Source organism: Mycteria americana, chromosome 6 (genome assembly GCF_035582795.1).
Source record: "Mycteria americana isolate JAX WOST 10 ecotype Jacksonville Zoo and Gardens chromosome 6, USCA_MyAme_1.0, whole genome shotgun sequence".
NCBI classification, from domain to species: domain Eukaryota; kingdom Metazoa; phylum Chordata; class Aves; order Ciconiiformes; family Ciconiidae; genus Mycteria; species Mycteria americana.
In genome coordinates, this window is record NC_134370.1 from 37,777,000 (window position 1) to 37,801,208 (window position 24,209).

A 24,209-nucleotide genomic window follows, 5' to 3' on the forward strand; every position below is an offset into this window, starting at 1 on the left:
GTCTAGCGTACGTTCCGGTATGGGGGCGGTGCTGCGCATGCGCGGTGGAGGACCGGCGGTCGGTCGCCGGGCGATGACGCGAGAGCCCTGCGCCGCCGCGGCTGCCCTTCGCTGCCGATGAGGCGGTGCGCGTGGCCGCTGCTGCGGCTCCCGGCGCGCGCGGGGCTCGTCCTCCGCCATGGAGGAGCCGTCCGGCTGCGCGCCGCTGCCGCCGCATCCTCCTCTTCCTCCTCCTCGGTCGGCGGGGACGGCAGCTCCCGGGCCCCCGACACCTCTCTCTTCGTGCCCGTGCCGCTGAAGCCCGTCGGCGACGCGGCCGAGGAAGATGTGGGCGCCGAGCTCACGCGGCCCCTCGACAAGGGTGAGTGGGCGGCCGTGAGGCGGCGGCAGCCGTTGGGCAGGGACTGTGAGGGGCGGACGTGGGCCTTGCCCGCCCTCTTCCCGCCAGGAGCGGAGGCATGCTGCCCCTCTGCCCGTGCCTGCGGGGCCGGGTCCCTCGGGCCGCGGAAGCTGGGTCCTTGTGACGGCTGCGAGGAATTGGCGGCCTCCTGCGCCCTATGGGCGGGCATTGTCTGGCCTCCTCCGTGGGGCCTGTCGCTCCGTTCGGGTTGTTTCCTGGGGTTTTATTTCTTGAGAGCAGCGTTTTTTTCCTTGTGGCGTGTCTGACCGGTGTAGCTGCTCGTCTCCGCGAAAGTGAAAGTGGGATAAAAGCTGTCAGGCGAGGTAACATGACCGCCGATGGTGAGGTTTGTACCAAGGCGCATTAGGTGTGCCCTGTGTGGAGGAAAAATCTGTTGGCCTAGTTCCTCCACTTCCCATTTCGGCGCAGTCAGGATAAAAGTGCATGGCATGGGGGCAGGTCCCACAGCTAAACTGAAATCTTGTGGCATTCTGAAACCATAACTGTATCTGAACTTACAAGTCATAGTTTTCTCAAGTATTGGTGTTACAGACAGAAGAGCATCGTCTCTGTGTGAATGTGCCTAGATAAAATCGGGCAAAGCATTCATTATTTCTGATTATTGGCCATCAGTGTTAGAAACTTAAGTTTAACTTGTAGTTAGAACAGTCCAAGTCTGTTTGTATATTCTTGGGTTTGCACATCTTAAAGTATAAGCAAGTAAATGTTAAGTGTAGGTTTCTGCGTATCAGCTGGGAAAGCTGCGTACAGAACTATCTTCTTCGGTGCCCTCTGTGTTATGAGAGCTGTTGAGTATGTCAGAAGCAGAATAGGAGTTTGAACTTCAGTCTTGAAGTAAAATAACATCTTTCTCAATGTTTTATGTTTCTCTTTTATCTATCTGCTAGGTATATATCTTGTCATTTTACTTGACACATTAATTTTTTGATATTTAAGTGGAAACAGAAGAAATTCTGTTGTTGACCTTTAGATGCCCTATACTTCTGTTCTTGGATGTCTTTACATGTAATTATATCTCAAAACCATTAATGAGTTGCTTTTTCAGTGTTTCTTTTTCTTTAAAGTAAAGTGTACATCCTGTTCGTTCTTCATCTGTGTTCCATCTTCTGCTCGGGAAGGGTCTTATGTTATCTAGCTGTGCCAGCACACTATCTTTAAAGACTTCATAAATAAGAAACAAGTTCTTGATCCTTTTGATGTTTGGTGATCCCAAAGCATTGAGGGTATAAATGGAAACTTTTTTTCTTCATATGTTCTCCTAATTAAGTGTTCTGATGGCATATTATTTGTATTAACTCCAGGCATAGGAAGCATGGGAAATGATCTTAATTTGTTCAGAGCCCTCAAGAAAAGAATACCTGGCCCTGACACCTAAAAAACCTAGCTAGGAGAAAAAATCCCGAACAGCTGTAATGCAGAAAATCTGTGGTGTTTTCAGACTTGTCTGTGAGTGTTGGCTTATATTAGTAGTGCATTCCTCAAGTGCCAATAAATATGAACGGTGGCATCTTACTTGTAAATTACTTATTGTCTCATTTACTAGATAAGCGGTTATGTTGGATTTCTTCAAAGATACAAATAAAATGCTCTGGGAAAATAAGTATAGATTCCATTTGGTCTCTGCTAACTTGTTGAGAGAGAACAGATTGGCTAAAATTATGTGTTCCCACAGGTGAAAATTAACTACTTCAAACAGCCTGAAGTTCTTTCATGTGAGACTTGCGAGGAATACCAGCCAGGTGACCAGTATGGTGCTGGTCTGGCTTGTTGGCCTGTAGTGCTCTCAATTACTGACAGCAACATTGTATTTTGAAACACATCAATAATATTAAAGAGGAAACTGAGTGAGACCTTCCTTAGCAAATATAATCCATTCTTTTTTATGAAATAAATAGTCTTCCTCTGCTCCCCCCCCTCAGATTCTGACCACACACAGTATTATGCATCTGTTTTTTTGATATTTTGAAAGAAGATGCTCTGTTAGATTCTGCTGTCAAATACTGAACTAGATTCAATAAAGAAAAATTTATATTTACAGGCATTCTGATTACAGCTTGTGAAGAAACTTTGTTACTTATAGTGTGCACAATTCCAGTGTGAATCACCTTGTTAGCTTGCTACTTGCTGAAGTGAGACAGTGATCATAGTTTTCACGCTAATCCAACACTGTCAGTATAACAGAAGCCTTTTTAGAAGCTTACTTTTGCAAAGCCAGTTTTGCAAAACCTTTATAACAGATCTGCCGCTTAACAGCCTGTAGTGGAATTCATTCACGGCTGCATCTGTTTTCTGTGACTTCATAGGAAGTGGATCCTTATGAGTGGTGATGCATGCTTTCAATTTTGGTGCATCAAGTAGGTTACAGTTAGAAGGAGCTTTGCTATTGAGTTTTTCTTACAGAGATTATGGCAGAATATGTCTTTCTGTAGCCTTTTGTTGCTTTTACATTAGTAATGGCTCTGATATATTTGTGTGATGGTAATGTCCTTGTTGTGAAAAGCCCAAATGCAGAGTGTTCTGGGTGATAATAGAACAATATGAAATCACTGTATAATGGAATGATTTAAGATCTAAGTAGGTGTTTGCTAACCCCCTTGTGTGATTGCCTCATTGAATAAGCTAATAGTTGAATGAGTAGGTAATACATGAGCACATTATAGTGAAATAATCTATGGAGCAGTTAAGTAAAAAAAAGGAAAAAAGAAACTGTGATGTTAAAATTAGATAGGAGGGTGAAAGGGACACAAGGTCTGCTCATGCATGTGGTATCAAAAGAAGGGAGTGTAAAGAGCAATGAGAGAAGATTTTGTAAAGGTGAGTGATCTGCTATCAGTACAGAGGTTGAAAAATTGGTACCTGGCTTTATGATCTGTAGCAGGCCTGAATGTTGCCAAGTCAGTGGGCAGCACGAATTAGGTTTGGTTTGAATGTGAGCCTCCTGATATGGAAATGATCCATTAACGATTTTTAAATAAATGTAAACAGAAAAATCTGCTGTATGAAAGACCAGCACTTTGTGCCATGTGGCTTCACAGAATCCGTGATATGGTTGTTGATTTGGAGCCATAATGCTCAGTTGTCATATTGAATGTCAGTTCTATGGCTTCAATTGTCAGACCGCGGAACTGTGCTTACTGGGGAGAAATGTAAGCTAGGGAAGATGAGGTGGTTGTCAGCAATTCATGTGTCAGAAAACAGGAAGTGCCTGAACAAGTGGATTAGTTAGATGCACAAGGTCACTTGGACTGGACAATAAAAGTCTAATAGTTCTGGAGGAATTTTAAAATAAAGCAGTTCAACTGCCCCAGTGGTAGTATACAGGCTTACTGAAATGGAGTGTTGTCATCTCAGATGCAGGAAAATGACTGAAAAGTCTTCCTGCAAATAGGGCTGAAACTTCTAAATGAACCTGATACATTGGAGGCTAACTGCATAATTTCTGAACTTAACTGTAGAGTCAGGCTGTCTTTTTACACAGAACCTTAAAAAATGCTACTGAGAAGTCAAAGTAATTGAGGATTAAGAGCTAAAATACTGTTCTAGAATGAGGAAATGGTAAAGAAAGGGAAATCATAAAACAGGAGTGAATAGTAAAAAGGGTAATGGTAGAGGCAGGACACAGATTTCCTGAGTATGTACCCTGATTGCTAGCTGTTGCTGTAGAGATAGTGCTACATGCAGTTGGATTAAGCTAATGTGGGCATGTCCAGTTGGACTGCAACGCCAGCTTTGGTTTGTTTTGATATATCTTATTGTTAAGACAAGTATTTGTGCTTAGGAGGGATCGTGACCTTGGATGTTGAGGGCTGTGATGGTCCCAATGTCATGTTGCCTTGGATAGTAATAAATGTTCTGGCATTGACCTTTTAATCTTGTAGTAAGGCCAGTAGGTCGTGAATTTAGATACATGGCTGATGATGTGTTAACTGTTACAACTTCTTAGGAAAGCTCTGAAGAGAATTTAGCCCTGTCCTTTCTTTTAATGTAGTGTTTTCTAATCTGTCTTTGATTTCCGGGCCCTTAAACATTTTCTGATGACAGTATGGATACCTATGTAGTAAATGTAAGTCTACTGACAATCTTGCTTAGTTACCTTTCTGATTATTTTAGACTGTAAATTAATCTGTTAATAGACTGCTGTAACCATGCACGGGGGTGTGGGATGTAGCCACTGCTCTCGTGCTTCTGGTTTTGCCTGCAGTTGAACTTTGCCATATTTTTGTCACCTCATGATTTTCATTATGCAAAGTGGGTTATCTCTCTTCTAGAGTATAGTTTTTTAGAAAGAGAGGCGAAGTTGATCTCATGGGAAGCTTTCCATGTCGTGCCAGAGACTTCAAAGAGTTACGGAGTTAATTGCAGAGACTAGAGCTTGGCAGTGTTGTGTGCAGTGACTTGTGCTGGAGGACCAGTGGTGTGCTGCATTGTGTATCAGTCCTAGCATTTTACAATATAGTGTTTATAGACTTGAATTTTGAGGATAACATAAGTTTATGGATAGGTGCTCATGATATTTGCTAGGTTGGTGTGCATTTCTGATCTGCTACAGACGGCGAGGTGACACAATTTTGCCATTGTGATTTAACTAACATTTAATAAACTAAATTCAGAGCATACATTAGTAAATACAGTTTCGTTGCAACTCTGAACTTGCCTTTCAGGGGAGGGGAAGCATTTATTAATAACTTTATAATAAGAGATTTTATACAAACAAATCTGAGTAATTTGTGATATATATGAAGAAAGTCTGTTAAGTTTTCTTCTCTCCTCCTTTATTTAACCTGAGAAATAGGAAGAATACAGCACCTGGTTTGCCTGATCTTTTTGGAGAGTGTATCTTAGAAGCAGTGTGGAGGAAAGAATTTATCTCAGGATGTTTAGTAAAAGCTGCCACCAAGTGGTTTAAGCAGATTTACTTTTCACATTAAAACCTTCTGTTTCCTGATAGGTGCTGATAAAAAGCAAACAAAAACCACCCCAAAACCGCAATTAGTTTGTTCCATAACATGTTGGCTGCAGGTTCCCACCTTGATGCTTTCCTATTAAGTACCATGGAGAGTCTCTCTCAAATACTGATCTCATCTTCATGGCCGTTCTTACTCTGCTGCAGTTTAAGATTGTCTTTTTCCACAACAGGCTCAATCACTGATTGTGTTTAATTTAGGGAGAAATCATTTGATTCTGTTCAGCATGGCAAAGACTCCGTCTCTACAAAGTAATGAGACTATGAGCCATGATCTTCAGGTCAGCAGAATTGATTTAATTTTGAGCAAACTAAAAAACTGTTACTCTTTTTCTGCAGGTGAAGTTCTAAAAAACTTAAATAAGTTCTACAAAAGAAAAGAAATCCAAAGACTAGGAGCAGAAAATGGATTAGATGGTAAGAAAATGTTCTAAGTTTTTTGTTGTTGTTGTTTTTAAAATGTGAAATTTGTTTTTATTTGGGTATGGTATTAGGTAGATCTGATCTTTTATGGGTCTCACGACACTGCTTGTTTAGGTTGTCTCTATCACTCAGTTCAAATAACCTTTATATTTACTTGTAATATCTCATGTTAAGGTATAGGTTTTTAATGGACTACTTCAGTGTTTTGTTGGGTATTTACAAATTCGGTTTTGTGATCCCAGTCACATTCACTTTGTTCCTTTTTTTTGCAGCTCGTCTGTTTCACCAAGCGTTTATAAGCTTTAGGAAGTATATAATGGAATCCAGTTCTGTGAGTGCTGATTTGCATATTATTCTCAATGATATATGCTGTGGTGCAGGCAAGTATCTGGAGTGCTTGTAAAATAAAATATGCATTTTTTTTCTTGTTTTTGACCTGTATGCTTACCTACGTACCTGTGGACCCCCCTACTATGCTGTAAAATAAGTTAAAAATCAATGCTTCCCCATTAGAAACATTTGTGCCCATCCTGTGGATTGTTCTGTCCTTAAATCTTCTGGAGTGGAAACAAAAGAGCTGGAGGTCTTAGCAAGAAGCAGCCTGGTTTTTTATAGCATCTATTCATTGCTGAAATGAAAACAGTACTGTTCCATTTATTTCTCTCTTAAAAATTCGGTAGTCACTAGGGGGCACTTTGAGAGCTTTCTCCTGGCGAGGTGGCTTTAAGTACTTGGGAACACAGCTCTGTGACTCTGCTCTGTTTCCGTGTGGCACTAACAGAAGTGAGTGTTGTTTGCTTGCTTACTGCATTGTGTGTTATAATCAACGGCACTTAACTAAGAGGTGAAGCTAGCTGATAACAGCAGAAACAGCATTCTCCACAGTTTGAGCTGCAGAACTTTGGCATAGTATGTGTGTTTTTAATGATGGTAATTTAAAGGATACAGTGGCCATTAGTTTTGTCTTAAAATGTAAATGTGTAGATTTTAAATGTTTACTGTCTTAGGAAATTTAAAGTGTCTTTTTATGTTAGTTGTGCATAAAATCTTCCACGTGATTCCTCACTCCTTATTTACGTATATATGAGCATTGTTTATGTATGCCTTAAAACTCACATATATAGGAGTGTAAAGGGTTGTTTATTGTGGCAGTTTTGAAGTTTTTCAGTTAAGTTTTGCTTGTCCAAAGATGGTAATTGAAAATACTACAGTTTTTAAGTTCTTTACATTTTTTACAATAATTTTGATTCATTGAATACTAATTCTGAATTTAAAAACCAAAAGAAAACACTGCTTTTTGTGTGTGTGTGTGTTTGATAGTAAGAGTTTTTTAGATCCAGATAGTTCTTTGAAATTCTATGAGAGCTGGACAATTGGAGTGTGACCTGAAATGAGACCTTGAAGGCCACATAACTACTCTGCAAACGTTCAGAAGAGTGAACCTGCATGCCTCTTCTGAATTGATTTTTCTATTATTGTTTTCTCACCTAGGGATTGGAGACTCACAATTTTGAACTGGCATCCCAAGTCTTAGTAGCTTAGGGAAGCTGCAAACTATTCTGTTTTTCTCTGTTTATTCATAAAAGCGTTTTAGAAGCTTTTATTTTATTGCAAGGCAGCACATGAATTTAGGAAGAAAACGCTAAAATCTTCTTAGGACAGAAAAGCTATTTCTCATCCAGCTTTTCCATAGCTTCTCATTTTATTTAGAAGTTCTCTAGATGTGTAGGCTAACCAGACTGAATATACTGGAATGAGATTTTTTTTTTTTCTGTACTATTGTATTTGCATTACATTGCTTAATGAGTCTGTGTACTCCTGTTAGTTTACCTTTCTGCCATTGAGATAATTCTTGAACTTTGTAGAGAGCCAAAAGTTGAAAGAATTACATAAGCGTGTAGTGGAAATAGTAGAAATTTTTTTAAAAGTTTATTACGTAAAGATGCACACCTTCAGACAAGCATGCAAACTTTCTTAAAAGGGTTTGTCTTCTAGGTCATGTGGATGATCTCTTTCCATTTTTCCTGAGGCATGCAAAGCAGATCTTTCCGATGCTGGACTGTATGGATGATCTGCGCAAGATCAGTGATTTAAGATTACCGCCCAACTGGTCAGTGTGTTTAAATGGTTGCAGCGTTTTCTTTCCTTAGTGTCATAGGATTTCACAGTTTGTGGACTTAAGCTTTATGACGTATAATTGCAGTATATTTTCAGTTCCATTTCTCTGTTTTTACAATAATTTGTGTCAGGAACTCTTGTCTTTGTTACAAGATACATTGCAATCAATTACAAGGAAAATAAGATTAAATCAGCTATGAAAGGTGCTGAGTTGGTATCGCCTTTCCAGAAAGCTGTCTTCTGGCCGTATCTGTTTGGGAGGTAGCATGCCAGAACATTAAAATGTTAATATACCCAAGGAGAGAGACCACAGTAATGAGAATTATTTTGAACACAATGTGTGAATTCCACTCTAAATCTTTGAAAGCATTGTATGATTTAGAAGATGAATGTATAAGACATAGTAATCTCTCTATACTGTCTCTATTTAAGAACTTGATCTTTCTGCTTTCAACACACATTAAAAAGTCTATTAATAAGTAATTGTTTAAACTAATTTGCAATTTCCCCTGAATCAGTATCCAGAACACCAGATAAATGTTCAACAGATCTGCTTTTTTGTGTATGTTTTAGGTATCCAGATGCCAGGGCTATTCAGAGAAAGATAATATTCCATGCTGGTCCTACAAACAGTGGAAAAACTTACCATGCTATCCAGAGATTTTTGTCAGCAAAATCTGGAATATACTGCGGTCCATTAAAACTTCTGGCTCATGAGATCTTCCAAAAGAGTAATGATGCTGTCAGTATGTTATATTACTTACCTACATCGTTAGTACTGGAACAGTCTCATGAATGCATGTTTGTAAAGTACTGTAGTTGCTTAAGGTAGTCCATGAAGCAGAGTGTTTGAATGGGGGCCTTTGCTTTGCACTAGTGTCAGCTCATGTGAATACCAGTTGTGCATTTCGGCTTTAGGTGTGTAGAATGGAACATCATTTCCCCAAATGGAGCATCACTTTCCCCAAAGCACATGCCATGCAATCATCCCCGTAACCTGTCTCCATTTTCCTGTAATTTTTCCCTCCCCGGGTTTAGCTAGGTTCTACTGTTAGCTTTTTCAGTGTGGAAACCGTGGCTTCTTTTGCCCATGACTTTTATTTTAGCTTGTATGCAATAAATTACCCTTTTTTAACTCCCTTCAACCTTCTGATTCAGTGTTTAAACATATTTCACTCAACCATCTAATAAAAAGTTCTGCAGCTTCATTTGTGTTGAGTTGAAGAGCAGTGCCCTATATCAGGTCTCTAGAGGAAGCTTACATTAGTACTTTTTTTTATCGCCTCCAGCATCTTTTTGAAGGCTCCTCACCAGTGTGTTTCCAGCTGCACAGAACCACACCAGTTCTGAAGCATTACAATAACACATCACATGTTAATGCAGCATAGTGTGTATGTACAGTAGTGTTTACCAAATGGTCTTGTGATTTCTCTTTTTTTGATAAGTCTATGATTTAGAATTTGTAATTCCTATTACTGGTTTGTCAAAGCAACACATAAGAAAGATTGGCTTGTCCTAGGAGACACCTGTAACATGGGTACCATGTAGTGAATGTGGATACCATGTACTGATGTTCCTTGTTAGTAGAGTTACTGCACATTTTTTGTATGTGTTTAGTGTGTGTGAGGACTTTTCACTTGGCAGCACATGGGTCATATGTAGCCCTTGAGGCTTAAACAGGGCTTCCTGCATGGCTCTACAGGTGGCTGTTGATATGGAAGGAGCAGCCATCTGCCTGAGATTCAGCCAGAGTAGAGCTTACAGAGGGTGGTGGCCCCAGCTGTCTCTCACAGCTAGTCCTCAAGGGCTCTTGCTGTGTGAGTATAAGGCAGCAGGTGAGACACCCAACAGGGCAATCACCAAATGAACTGGAGAAGGCTGGAGCTTGAAGGCTCCTTCACTGCTGGGCCTTGCTTTATGAGCTCCTTGTACTACAGCTCTTGTGACAGTTCTTGCAGATGTGACAGCTCTGAAATGCTCAGAGGAAGACGTAATCTCCTGCAGGAGTAGGGGAGGGCATCTAATTACAGATACTACCTCTCCATTATACCCTTCAGTCTGATAGGTCAGTCTTAAATACAGGGCACAAATCTCAAAAGGCTGAGTAGTTATTTTCTGGATAGCTTCCATTTTACTGTCTTAGAAACTACTTTAAGAAACTGATTTTTTTCCCCTTTCAAAAGGGGATTCTGTTATAGTAAAGAAACTTAACATGAGTTTTCTGAATTCCTTTAGAATGTGCCATGTGACTTGGTGACAGGAGAGGAGCGTGTGTATGCCAGTGAAGATGCCAGACAAGCTCCTCATATTGCTTGTACCATTGAAATGTGCAGCACTAATACGCCTTGTATGTATATATAATTGTTTCAGTCATATCTATAGTATCTTTATATGTATTATTGCTTGGACTCTGAAGTAGCTGAGCTATTCCTTTTCACTCTTATTTGAACAATTTCTGAACTATATTAGAGCAGTTAATAAAACCTGGATCATCTCAGAATAGCTTTTTGGTGGTAGAGGATTAACTTGATTTGAGCAACCTTTTTTAGAAAGCCTTCTGAGTTCCTTCCTTGTTGTATTGCTGTTCTAGATGCTCTTCCTTGGTGCATCGTATTTTTCTTTTTTGTTTTAAGATGAAGTTGCTGTGATTGATGAAATTCAGATGATCAGAGATCCTGCCAGAGGGTGGGCTTGGACAAGAGCCCTTCTAGGTAAGCTTGTTTGTGTTGACAATGAACGAGTTTAATGTGACTATAAATGGCACATTAAATTCAAGCTTAGCAGTCAGTATATTCGTAAGTGGTTACAATATGTGATGCAAAATAAAAGCGAGTATTGTTTCTTCGTATGTCTTCTCACAGCAAGTTAGAGGCATACTCTGGCTCAAAGGATTTGTCTGTATGGCAGCAAGTTACCTGTCATGCTTTACTTAATGAATGTTTTTTGTTCTCTAAGTTACACAGATGCCTCTCTTAGTTTTGCTTTCTTGGATAATACAGAGTCTTTGTGTTGTTACACTGTGCTGTACTTTTACATGGATTATTTTCTAGAAATATGCTTTTTTGTTCAATTAAAACAACACAATTTTTCAGAGATTTCGTTATGAAGAGATACTGTTAAATGTATGGCAAGGTGGCGAACATTAAATATTTTATAGTGTTAATTTCAAATGGCTCATTTATAGAGCTGCACTGATCTGTTAAATTCTTAGAAGAATGCTTCTTTTGATAATTTTAGAATTTTTCAAGATGAATTTTTGAAACTCATTTTTCCTCAGATTTTGAACCTCAGATTCCTCAGATTTGGAATCTGATCTCCCCCCCCCCCCCTTCCCTTCACTGCTTTTGATGCTGAGTTTAACAGGATGATTTGTCACACTTCCTCTACCTCCTGTTTTTTTCCTTTTTTCTATTCTGACTGCATTAGAGATGTATTCATAATTTTAGAAGGTCATGCAGAAAACAAAGCTCTTCAGTTCTGCTGTGGTTTGGGAGTTACTAAAACATTAGCAGTAAATAAAACATACTCAAAGCTTTGCTCCATTTGTTCAGTGGTTGAGGGTACCTCTTGTTTTGGCTGAGAGGGTGCAACAAAGTATTGGCTGCTTTGATTATCATACTAATGGATTTCCAAGCATCACTTGCTGATATGAGATCAAGAGCAGCTCTAAGGAAGTAGTCTGTTGTGGGAGAAGCTTTAGGTACTGATTTGGGATGTTGAAGGAGGTGAAATACAGTCCTCACTGATGTGTTTAGCAAGCAAAATGTGATTTTGGGGTAACTTAAAAGTCAGCTAAAGCTACTGTTGTCTATAAATATGTAACATTTTGCATTTTATTTCATTGGATCTTGTTCAGGACTCTGTGCAGAAGAAATCCACGTTTGTGGAGAAGCTGCTGCTATTGACTTGGTGACAGAGCTCATGTACACTACAGGGGAGGAAGTTGAAGTAAGATTTTTAATTCTGTAAAGTTACGGACATAACATCAGGTCCTCCTTGCTGGAAAACAGGGAGAAATTTAGGGTCTTTCGGGGGTTATCACTGATCAAAGTTATTCTTGCAGGAGTTCTTGTTAAAATGTTTCTCAATTCCTGTAAACCAAAGGAGATTTAGCAAAGGGTTTTTTTGTTTGTTTGGTTTTTTTAATAGTGGTATTGTTTTGCTTAAAGAAGCTAAGTGCTTTGCAGAGTTCTCAGGGAATGCTACAGCTGTTTAGGGGCTTTCTTTACAGTTCTGTTCTTCCTGGAGGGCACAGTGCCCTCAAGTTTGCTGAGGTTACTGGATCTGTTGATTACTGGATCTGTTGATAGTTATTCTCCGTATGATGCAGAAAGGAGTTAAAAGAGCTAACACCTCCAGAAGAAAGTGATTGAAAGATCTCTGAAACCCAACTTTACTGTCATAATTTTTTTTTTCCTTGGGAAGATTCCTTTGTGAAGAGTATTTAAAAACATAAAATTTGGTCCTAAGAAAGTCCAGCCTGCATGATTTCCTGGTGAATTAGCTGTAGCTTTATATATCTTTGCATGGTGGGGTATGTAATTCTGAAAGGGGACCAGTTACACCATTCAGATGACTGAGTGAAAACAGACTCTGATTTCTTGATAGAATTGCTGCATAGCCTGTATACTTCTTTTCTTGAATCTACCTTACATGTAAAAATATACAGTTCTTCTGTTTCTTGAAAAGGCTGTATAGTTCTCAGGTTGGGAAGTGCTGCAGGTATGTAAGTGCATATGGTGTATGTCACCTTCTCCCCAGTAATTATCCCTTCAGGACTGTGAGAGGTCCCTTTGTGTTACAATCAGTTGTGATAATAATCATGCTGGCTGATATTCCACAGGAATTTTTCATTTAAAAACATGTTATCTTTGACAACTCCTTTGATTCTAGGTCCGAAACTACAAGAGACTCACTCCTCTTACTGTGCTGGATTATGCCTTAGAATCTTTAGATAACCTCCGTCCTGGGGACTGCATTGTCTGTTTCAGTAAGAATGACATTTATTCTGTCAGTCGACAGATTGAAGCCAGAGGATTAGAATGTGCTGTCATATATGGCAGTCTGCCACCAGGTAAAGCACTCTTCCTTTTATTTTTAAAGGGACATTCTGCTTTTTGCTGCTTTCTTAGATAAAACTTCTAAAATGAAGCAGTACAAGTTTTCCTAGTTTTGCATCTCTATATAGTTAGGGAAAGTAATCAACTTTCATTGACTGGTGTTTTAATCTTAGGATTAGACCTTTACTATGTACTTAATATTGATCTTCAGATAGATGTAATTAAATGAGGTCTATCCACGGATCTGGGAATGATTTAAATCCCTCCTGCCCCCTTCCCCCAACAACAGCCAAATACCAATCAAATACCCTTTTTTTTTTTTTTTTTTTTTTTTTCCCCTCAGCCTATTATAGAGGCATTGGGCTTAGTGATACATTGTCTTTGTTTTGTAAGAAGAGTTTGTGATGTGAAGTGTTTTGTCATTCTGTTTTAGGAACAAAACTTGAACAGGCAAAGAAATTCAATGATCCTGATGATCCGTGCAAAATTTTAGTTGCTACAGATGCAATTGGAATGGGACTCAATTTGTAAGTACTTGGAGCAGGTGATGGTATGATTTCTTTTTTTTTTTCTTCCCCCCCCCCCCCCCCCCCCCCGGTGTGATACCTGCATTCATTTCCTCGCTTCTTTCTCCCCAGTTTGTCTAATTTGGCTAGATATCTGCTCTGTCTAGCTAACACAGTACATGCACTTTAATTCTAAAGTAGTGATCAATTTGATTGGGTAGAACTAAGCTTTAATTTTAAAACTGATTCTAATAATTAAATGACTCACTTGGCCTAATTCTGTGTGATAGTAGGCACTGTTAAGATCCTTTCAATTCACTGGAGTCAGATGTGCTAGGTTGTCAGAGTATCAGTCTCTTGCATTTCTGAAACGTAGAGCAAGTTCAGTCCAGTTTCAGGTGTATTTTGTTGCTGAAGGTAATGCGGTCACATTGCTATAAACTACTGAGGCAGATGTTGATGAATGGATTGGGACTCTATTAGAACACAATTGATGTGTGTAGGGATGATGATTCTCCTGCAACTAACCAGTAGTCTTATGCTGGCCTTTTGAATATGCTGTGTCCATAAGTAGTATCTGTGGTCCCTTAATTTATAGAGGGGAAAAAAGCTCAAAAAAAAAAAAAAAAAGAAGGCTTTCATTCTTCTGTAGTATGTTGTATATTGGAAATAATTTTCAAAAAAGGATTCCTCTTTGTTTTTGTTCAAATATTTCAGGTGTATAAAAAGAATAATTTTTAACTCTATAGTAAAGCCAACTATGAATGAGAAGGGAGAAAAGGAAATAGACTCCATTACAACCTCTCAGGCTCTACAAATTGCAGGCAGAGCTGGGCGTTATGGCTCATCCTTCAAACAAGGAGAAGTCACTACAATGCATCGTGATGACCTCGTGCAGCTGAAGGAAATTTTGAGTGAGCCTGTGCGCCCTGTGAAGGTGAGAGGCTTAGTACCCAGTTTGTGCAGATGTGCTCTGGAGCAGTTTTACTACGTTCTGATCCCAAATTATTTTTTCCTTGTGTCTGTTTAAAAGTTAGTAATAAAAATGGATTGTGTCATGCCGGAGTGACTTTGAATGTATGTGCCATTTGGAGGCTTGCAATATTTAATTTATATTTAAGCTGCTCTTTTAAGAATTAAAAGCTCAAACACAAAAGTTCTTAAGTTCCAGATAAGTGTGCTAAATAAACTGGACTCTGTAGGGTGCTTTGATTTATTGTATTTTGTCTTTCTGGATTTTGTTTCTGATGCACTAACTTAAGAACAATGTTGGGAATTAATGGAAATGTTTTTCTTTATTTTCTCTTTAGGCAGCTGGCCTACATCCTACTCCTGAGCAGATAGAAATGTTTGCTTATCATCTCCCTGATGCCACTCTATCCAATCTAATTGTAAGAATGATCAAAATATTATCTTCTGCTTTAAAAATTAAGCATTGCTTATAGTCAGTGCTTTTGTATGAACATGCACTTTGTGAACCTAACAGCCAGCCTTGTGTGTATCTTTTATCAGTTGGATTCTTCTCTCTACTACAGCAGTGACTGCAAATACATTTAGAATGCTTAACTTTTCTGTGTTATAATAAACTTGAAAGCTGTTGAAGTGTGTAAATATGTTTACACATGTTGAAGAGTGTGCAACAACCTTTTCATTTCACCTTTCCTGTATTTTAAATATAGACTTTTTTGGTCTGAGACTGAAAATATTAGAGACTTAAATTTTGCTAAATTTCTGTGAAAATTCCTGGGAAACTGGGCTGGTCATGTCAGATTTCTGTACATCTGAGAGCTACCTGATTTTTTTCCTGGTTCTGTGGACTTTATGGTAAAACAGTGTCTGCTTAACTTTGAGAAAACGGGTTTTGTGGGATCTACTTGATCTCATAATTAGCTGGAGAGTAGAATTTTTGGAAGTACCTAAACCTTTTAAAATAGAAATTAAGCTTCCAATGCTGTATTTAAAAAATAGTATCATGGGTTTTAGTACCCTGAGAAATTTTTAGCAGCTGTCATGGATTTAAATGAGTATTATTGTTCTCTGCTGATGTGCTGTTTTGTAGCAAAGTGTATGATTTCTAACCTTGAGGTAAAAGATGATACTTGGAGACCTCCTGGAAGACGTAGGCTCGTAGGGTAACAGCACATCTTTAAAATTTTACTATTGAGAATTTCTGGCCTAGCATAGAAGTATTAAGATCAAAAAACCATGTTATTATTGATCTCTTAAGTATTCAGTCATTTAATTAAGAAGCTCAGTGTTTCTTTAAAGATCTTTTAAAAAATCTTTCAAAGATTAACACTGGAGAAATAATTTTGGGGGCCCATAAAAATTCCCCCTGCAATGTGCAGTGGCATCTCCTGTTTCTCCAAACCTTGGATATGTTTCAGGTATTCTTTGAACTCCTCTATTGCAATACCGTATTTATCTTGTGATTTTTTTCTTCCTAAAATAGATCTGTTCTTGACACTGGGCTAAAAATACCTAAATTACTGAATTTCATGCTGCAAAGTTAGCTTTTTGGGTCATGTTAAGTGACAAACCTGGAACGAGTTCTAAACGTAGTAGTGACTGGTTCCTGTGATGTTGTTCTTTGTAACTAAAATGTACACTTCCAGAACACTGTATTTGTTGCTTAGGAGACTAATTTAAAATGCTTAAATAAAGCATAGTGCATTATGTCTTCTCCTCTGATCCTGTGTTAGAGAATTTAATGAAAATCCTGTTAAAAGAGTAGAGGGAACTCCCCTGCCCCCTTTTTTATTACTGTGGTGAAATTTGATGTTTTTAACTGTTCTTTCAGTATAACTAGCCTTTGAACACTAAATCATTTTTTGGATTGGTAATACAAAGTTTAACAAACCTCTCCTGTAATAACATTCTCTTCATTTGGTTATATTTTCACAGGATATTTTTGTGAGTCTCTCACAAGTCGATGGGCTTTACTTTGTCTGCAATATTGATGACTTTAAATTTCTAGCAGATATGATTCAGCACATTCCACTAAATTTGCGATCACGGTATGTCTTCTGCACTGCACCCTTGAACAGAAAAGAGCCTTTTGTGTGTACCACGTTGTTGAAGGTCAGTTATTTTTTTCCTCCAAAAAAAGTGGTATTTATATATTGGAGCAAGCGGGTCTTGGTGCATTGAGACTGTATCTAGCTGCTATATTTATTGTGGGTTTTGTCATTAGATCATTTGAGAGCATTCTTAAAGTGCTCACGGTGTAGCAATATAAAATAGCTGGAGAGAGATATATAAATTTTTTTTTTAAATTGCATTCTTCACCATTCTTATTGGCCAAAGCTTTTAACTTCTGAGAACTGATTCTCATTTTGTGATGTAAATTAAAATTTGGATAGCTTTTCTGTTCTTTGCCTCAGAGCATCCTACTGCTTGCCTTGCAGGTGATCTTTGAACTGGGAGAGATCAGAATTGTGTAATGTAGTCATTTGTGCACTGTTGAGCTTTGCACTACAATGTGTCTAAAACTCGTCTTTAAGATACCGCTGCTTCAAGGTGTTAGTTTGTCAACAAAAGAAAAGAATGTGGGATTAAGTGTAAATGTTGATGTTATAATATAGTCACATAGGATTAAAACCCCAGAAAATACAGTCCTGTAAGTTGCTCTCAGAATTATGTCATTTCATTTTTCAGGCCTGTTTGAACTGTTTTCCACTGTGCCCCCAGAGTGATTTTTTTGAGGAATTTGTAGTCAGCTGATTTCAGTTTTTCAGGATTAATAATTTTGTTTGGGACTGTTACTTTGTTAGACAGTATCGCCTTTTTCCCCTTTTAGAGACTGCATTAAACACTTTTAATAAACTAGTGTAAAAATGAAACTGATTTGTGCCCTCGTGTCACAGATATTAGACCTGTGCTTTTCAAAAATGGCTAATAATATTCTTTAAAAATCAAGTGATTGATTTAAAGAGTTGAAAAAAAAAATGTGCCTCACTAAGAAACTGCTGAGCATTCAGATCCCAAGTAATGAAGGTGCAGAGGGGCATAATGTGATGTTGGAGGGAGGCAGGCTGTAGTGTGAATGCCTGTGTGAATTTAAGCCCCATTCCTTGGCAGAAAAAACCCCAACTTCTGGTAACAGCCAGTTAGGAAGCAGTTATTACAAGTCATCAGTGCTCCTGAAAATTTTAAATTTAAATCTTATTTGGCTTGTTTATCTGTTAGTAAAAGAGGTGAGATGTCTAGGTTTCAGAAGGGCTGATTTCTAGTGCAGATTAATCTGTTTTGGTTGTGAATAGTGTGTTTCCTAAGTCAGGGAATACATTTAAGATTTTCTCAACACTGGAGATTCTGAAACAAGATAATTAACAAAATAGGAGCACGAGAAGAAGAAAAGACAAAGTCCATCTGCTTTGCTAGATGAAATCATATGCCTTCAGTGTTACGCTTTTCTGGATAGCTCTATGCTTTTGTTGCTTAACTCTGTGCCTGGCCCATGGACAAATGGTGTTAATGAGGCCCTAGAATGACATGACTCCTGTGTTGAGTAATTAAGTAAAAGAATGTGTGGCATTTGGGCTGTGTGAAACAAAGCGGGTATTTTCTGGAGTATTCTATGTATACAGATTCAAGGGAATTTAACTCATTGGGGATTTCTTTCCTGACTAACTGAGGACTTCACTGAATCTGCTTATGTTTCAGTTTGCAAGACAGTTCAGTAGAAATGAGCCTCTGACGTTTGACTGGCTCTGTCGGCACACGAAATGGCCGTTAGCAGCTCCAAAGAACATCAAAGAACTTGTACACCTTGAAGCTGTTCATGATGTTTTTGACCTCTATCTGTGGTTAAGGTATTGTGTTTGTGCTTGAAAATTATTTTTATTTTTTCCTAATATTTATGACTTACAGTCCTAGAAAAGTAGTGTCTTCAAGCCTGTGTGTATGTGGTGCAGTATGGGCTCCTTTGGCCCTTTAGAGTATCTTGGCAAATGCAAATGTAGCGATGTTGTGGGAGCAAGTCATGGGTTCTGCAGAGAACAGTTTGTGACTGACAGAGAGAGAAAGTTAGGAACAAGGTGATCCTGGACTGGAGCAGCTGAAATGTCACTTAAAATACAGTGGCCTTCCCATGCAACACAGAATAATTTTTTTTTTTTTTTTTTTTTTACTTTACATGGTATGTATCTCATTTTTGTCTCAGTCAGCTGTCCTTTAGTGAAAAGGTTTAATTGCATGTTGTTTTGCCTCTCTTCAGTTACCGCTTCATGGATATGTTCCCTGATGCTGTCCTTGTAAGGGATATTCAGAAAAAACTAGACGACATTATACAAGTTGGTGTCTGCAACATCACAAAGCTGATCCGAGCGTCACAATCTGCAGCTGCTCCTGGCACAGCAGAAGTTGTGTCAGAAGACTTTCCTCTTTTAAGGACTAAGAGGGATACCAGGGCGGTTTCAGACCGTCATGGTGCAAAATCCACAGAGGCACTCTCTATTGCAGTGGAAGTTCCGGGAGAAAGAAGAGCAAAGAACTTGAAAGCCTATCGGTCTGCTACAAGGCAAGAGGATCTGAAAAGCCATGGACGTGGATCTCTTGCCAACAGATTGCTGCGTGAAGGACTTCTAACACAAGAAATGCTGAGGCAGCTGGAGAGTGAGTGGCAGGATCAGCACAGGAGTGGTAGATATGGCCTTGGTTCAAAAAGAGATGATCAGAATAGTTCAAAGGAAATGGGGAAAAAGAAAAAATAGAACCATGTCCTAATTCTGTTTAGTTTTTATTCATAAAATAAAATACTATTTTAATAACTTCTTTGGCATTTCATGTTTACACTGCTGTAGCTCCTTGATGTTTTTCCTTCTCCTGTGACCAGTTAGTGAAGCACTCAGAGAAATGGATTCTTAAAAGCTCAGAGGCCATAAGTTTGCTTTTACCAGTCAGCTGTACACTTTTTCAGTCATGGTGTTCAGCGTAAGTGTATGATCTACTGCTATGTGAAAATTTGAATTTGATGTCTTCTTGCAAGATATCCTCACATTGTTAATAAACATCAGATATTTCACTAGTAATGAATTAGTTACTCATTCCATCCCTTCCCAAAGGGCAGAGTTTAACAGATAATGAACAAGTAATGAGCAACCTGGCAGGAACTTGGGTCAGAATGGTGATAGGAGTCATGCGCCTCTAACCTTTGTGTCCTGTGAAAATGTGGAAGGAGGTGAAAAGCATTTGTGTTAGTGTGTTGGGGAATGCTGAAATTCTGGGCACAGGAATTTTTGAGTAAATTCCAATTCTGTTATCTGAGGGGTAATTACTGAAACAAAGCAAAATCTGTCCTCGCTCTTTAAATTGTATTCTTTCTCCTAGGAAAAGCTCATCACACTGATTCAGGCAAAGTTTTGAGGGGAGGAAAAAAAAAGTTGGATAGTTGGATTATGATAATGTTAGAGGCATAGGTATAATCTATTTACTTTGAGAAATTAATATGTCTGTTTCTCCTTGACTTTTCTAATTCAGTTTCATGCAAATTATTTTGTTCTGTTGCACTTCATAAATGTTTTTTTGCTTCATATGCCAGCTTGTTTGTGGTATCTGGATTTTAAGAGCAGACATAAAATATTTTACTTAAGCTCTCATAACAGCTTATAGTTTAAGTAACAGCTTGTCGGTTGATATTTGTGCCGGTAGTATTTCCAGATACCTATTTTATCGTGGCTATCATAAACTAGAAAAGTTAGATGTTTACCACCTGGAGGAAGGTTTAATTTGTTGGAACTAAGTTCTCTGGAAATGAACTCTCTTTTTCCTGACACAGTGTCACTGAATAATGTTTAGACAGTGCACCACCAGGCTATGCTTCTTTCATACACATGCAGATGCTCTGTCATTCGTTTTTAGTGTGAGCAGCTTTTGAGCTCCCAGTAGGGATACTGGAGAGTGGAAGGAATCAGATGCTGAAACTGCTGTGTATTCACAGAAATGGGTTTCAGTGCTAGGACATGTTGCTGGGGCTGCCTGAGGAGAATAATGCTGCAGCAACCATATTTCTGGGGTTGGCTGTATACAAGTCTGTAGATCCTGCTTGCATTAATGTTGGGATACTTGTAAAAGCCAGTTTGAATTTCACTGTGTCAAATACCTGACTCTCTGAAATGATCAATAACATATTTCTGCAGGTTGAAAGTTTGCTCTGAATCCCCTTTGCTTCCTCCTAGTACCAGTCCTTTAAGGTGCTGTTCAGAAACAAGTCTGCAGCAGTTTGAATAATGTTTTTAACAACTGTTTTCAGTGTATTTCACGTACTCTTTCCCTATTATTTACTAAAAAGCAAGCAGTGCATAAATGTTTCTAGTCCACATGATCTCCTGCTGATTTTGGTACTAGACTGGTGGGGAGGGAAAGTTTTAGGTCCTTCCCCTGCAAAGCCCCATCTTTTCTCCCCCAAGAAAAAACAAGCAGCTATGTATGTGTGGCGATGGCCATGTGAATGTTGTGAATTTTCTGCTTTGTGGATGAATAATTCTGCTTTGCTTTCCCAGAGTCCTGACAGTCTCTGCTTAACAGCAACATGACTCGCACAGAATGTGAGCTTGCAATTACCCCTTACAAATGTGTTCAATTTGATACTATTCAAATAGCTTGTGTGATGTGGTTTATGCGATTGAGTGGTATCAATTGCCTCCTTCTGTCCTTTGCATTTGACAGACTCAAAGGGAAGTTGTAGTTGCTCAAGCCTGCAGACGGGTTTTGACAGCATGCATTTGCCCACTTACCTCTTGTACTGCAAACTCCTTGCTGAATCTGCAAACCACTGTTTAAAACCACACTTGTGCAAGGATGACTCTGTTTTCTCTCTCCCAATGTGTGTGGGATTGGGTTGCAGGAGACCCACATTGCTACTGTACTTTGCTTCTAGTCTGTTTTGATAAATTTATCCTTTAATTGTATGCTAAGCTGCATACTAGTGTATATTTTTGAGCAAGGAAAGAGTGGCTGGGACTTCGGGGTATAAGCCAGCCTTGTGTTTGAGCAGCAAGCCTTGCAATAAGAAAGCTAAATGACTATAAGCATTCTTTTTTGTATTTTGCTGAGATTAGCATTTGGCTTAACTCATTGCTTGTTTCCATAGTGACTCCATAGTAACTGTTTTAAGAGCTCTGAAGTTTATTCAGGCGTTTCGAGGCTGACTTTTTATGAAAGTTTTCTTTTCTTCTGAGCTAATGGTGTGGCTGTCATTGACTCCCATTAGAATGGCTGCCAAATTGGTCCCATGTGGTACAATCCGGACTGGTGTGGTGCAAAGCTATGCCAGCTGCACATTTTTAACGTGCCCTGTGCAAGCAAGCCCCCGGGGGAGGATTGAGTGGCCTCGTGCTCTTCTTTTATGGGGATGTGCCAAAACTTTTTATTTTTAAACAACATCAACAACATTGTTCACTTGATCGGGGAATCACATTTGCAAAACTGGTGTTCAGGTCTTCAGATTTCCAGATTAATTTCAGGCATTCAGGTTACAGATGTTTGGAAGTTTATTGATTTCAGAATTTAATTATTTTGTGTGTTTATTTGTTATGCTTCAAATGTAAAATGCTGATTGTAACAGCACTACTTGGTAAAAGCCTTCTTTCTTTTAAGCCAATGTGCTCTTTTCTGTCTGTGCTGTCTCCATCTCTTCTAAATAGTGTCTATCCTTGGAAGTGGATTTTCCAGTCAGTCCCTTCAGGTGCTTTGCCTTATTTTGCAGCCTCATGTTGCCCTAGGAGGGGCCTATGCAGGGTGAATGTGGGGACCCTTTCTGTTCTGAGTTTTGATGAACTTGTGGGAATATAGTGGGGGAACAAAGCTGTTGCTACTGGGATGGGAAACATGTTCTAAGGATTGGTCTTGGAAGCATAAGCTATAACGAAGAAGGATTTCTCCTGATGAGTCACCTGTAGCCTTGTCCACTGTCTCCTTGTTAACCTGGGTGCCTAACTCAGCAACCAGTGTTGCCACTGCCTCTGATACCTCACCAAAGATAGATGCGTTTTTCCAGCAATAAAATGCGTATTAATATGGTACCTCTTTCTGGAGGTAACTGGTGAATGTTTAGCTGATGTACTTGGACGTTTATCTGAATTTCCCTGTTATAGCTGTGAGCCCCTTTTCTCTGCAGGCCTTTGACTGCAAGGCTGTGGGAGGCAGATGGGCAACATGAGCAACAGCCTCTTCAGGACTCTCCATTGTGCCTTGAGACAGGGTTTGGAGGGAGAACTGCAGCAGAAGAAAGTAGAGAGAAGGGTATTATAACTTTGAAGTCTTGTTGGCCCTTGCAAAGGGGGAAGGGAGGGTTTGTGACTAACTTTTATTGGGTGCAGCTCTAACAAAGGGGAAAACCAACATTGCCTCAAGTCTCCAAGCTGCATGCGATTGGAGCTGATCTGGTCACTTGGTCCTGGATTGTTTCCGCTGTACTGGCCAGAATACATACAAAATGGCTGTAACGTATTTGGGTATTGGGCCCTTAGTGCATTGAACTGCTGTCTGCGTGGAAATGAGATAATGTCTTGTCTTTTCTTGCACAACAGCCTGCCTGCTAGGATGCACCAGGGATGAGCGAACAAGTTACGCAGTGATTCTGACATGTCAGGTATTTAACAGAGCTTGCTGCCAGTTTAGTAACGTTTAGATCTTTGAGACCCTTTTCCAGTGGCATCTGTTAGAGAAAGAAAGAAAAGAGAGAATGAAAAATAAATCTACTGTATTACAGAGACAATGAGCTCTGGATCAAAGTGGGATGGAGCTTGAAAGGTGATGTTTTCAATTTTGCTGGCCAGAGGGGTTGTGACTCAGATGGCATGGGTAAACAATGAGGAAAGAGACAGTCCCTCTGGGAGTCAGTGTCTGACTTAACGAGCCAGCAGTTATTAAAAGATGAATACAGGAGAAGTGAACCGTGCTTTCTGGCTGGTAGCGTGGCTTTTTTCTAGTTTCTTTTCTCCCTTTCTCTTGAAGATCAAAGGCCTAATTTTAGAACAAGCCCTATTTATGGACTGTTCAGCCACTCTGTCTGCTTTACTCTTGTTCTAGAATAGTGGAAAATAAATAGAGCTGGCGGGATCTCCCAGTGTCCAGAGCTCATCCCTGATGCAAGGCAGGAGGGGGGGCGAGGGAAAGACCTCAACCTTTCCTAGCAGAGATTCTGTATAATTTGTCTCTGCAGAGGGAGTTCCCTTCCCTTCCCTTCCCTCAGCTCTTCCAGTCTTTCCTTGTGATCAGAGGCTAAAAATATGTAACCTGTGAGTGCTCCTGATGTTCAGCAGAGTTCTCTCCTTCTGACCCATGCTTTCTTGATGTGCTGTAGCTGCCAGGACTGGGCAGAGTCCTATTCCTGAGACTGGTGCCGAGTATAGAGTTCAGTGTTGTTTTGTGTGTCTACGGATTATACTCCTGTTCATACAGCCCAGCATGATGATCAATCATACTTTTTTTACAACAGCATGAGATTGTTGGGTCCGCTTTAGGCTATGAATTGAAATAGCCTGAGATCCTTTTCTGCTAATTGGCTGCTTCTGCCCTGCCCTGCGTCTGTGTAGACAATTTTCTGCTTCTGCTCCATAGTTCTTTGTGTTTCCTCCCATTACTAGGCACCCCCTCCTTTCCATCTCCCTCTTCTCCCCCTGCGCCGAGGCTGTTTTTCTCATTTATCAAAATAATTTTTAGTTGTAATTTTGTTCTGCGAAATTTTGGGTAGCAATTGTCTGCCAGTGCAGTAA

At 39.4% G+C, this 24,209-nt stretch overlaps 1 protein-coding gene across 1 annotated transcript; it reads left to right on the forward strand.

Moving 5' to 3' along the window:
• Positions 1–76: 76 nt before the first annotated feature.
• SUPV3L1 (Suv3 like RNA helicase) lies at positions 77–19,909 on the forward strand. Its single transcript, XM_075505362.1, has 15 exons — positions 77–361; positions 5,724–5,801; positions 6,080–6,187; positions 7,803–7,917; positions 8,499–8,667; positions 10,161–10,272; positions 10,559–10,636; positions 11,782–11,873; positions 12,819–12,999; positions 13,419–13,512; positions 14,209–14,428; positions 14,802–14,882; positions 16,396–16,572; positions 18,157–18,305; positions 18,710–19,909. Exons 1-15 carry the CDS (start codon positions 118–120, stop codon positions 19,203–19,205), a joined length of 2,394 nt encoding a protein of 797 aa, XP_075361477.1. The 5' UTR covers positions 77–117; the 3' UTR covers positions 19,206–19,909.
• The last annotated feature ends 4,300 nt before the right edge of the window (positions 19,910–24,209 follow it).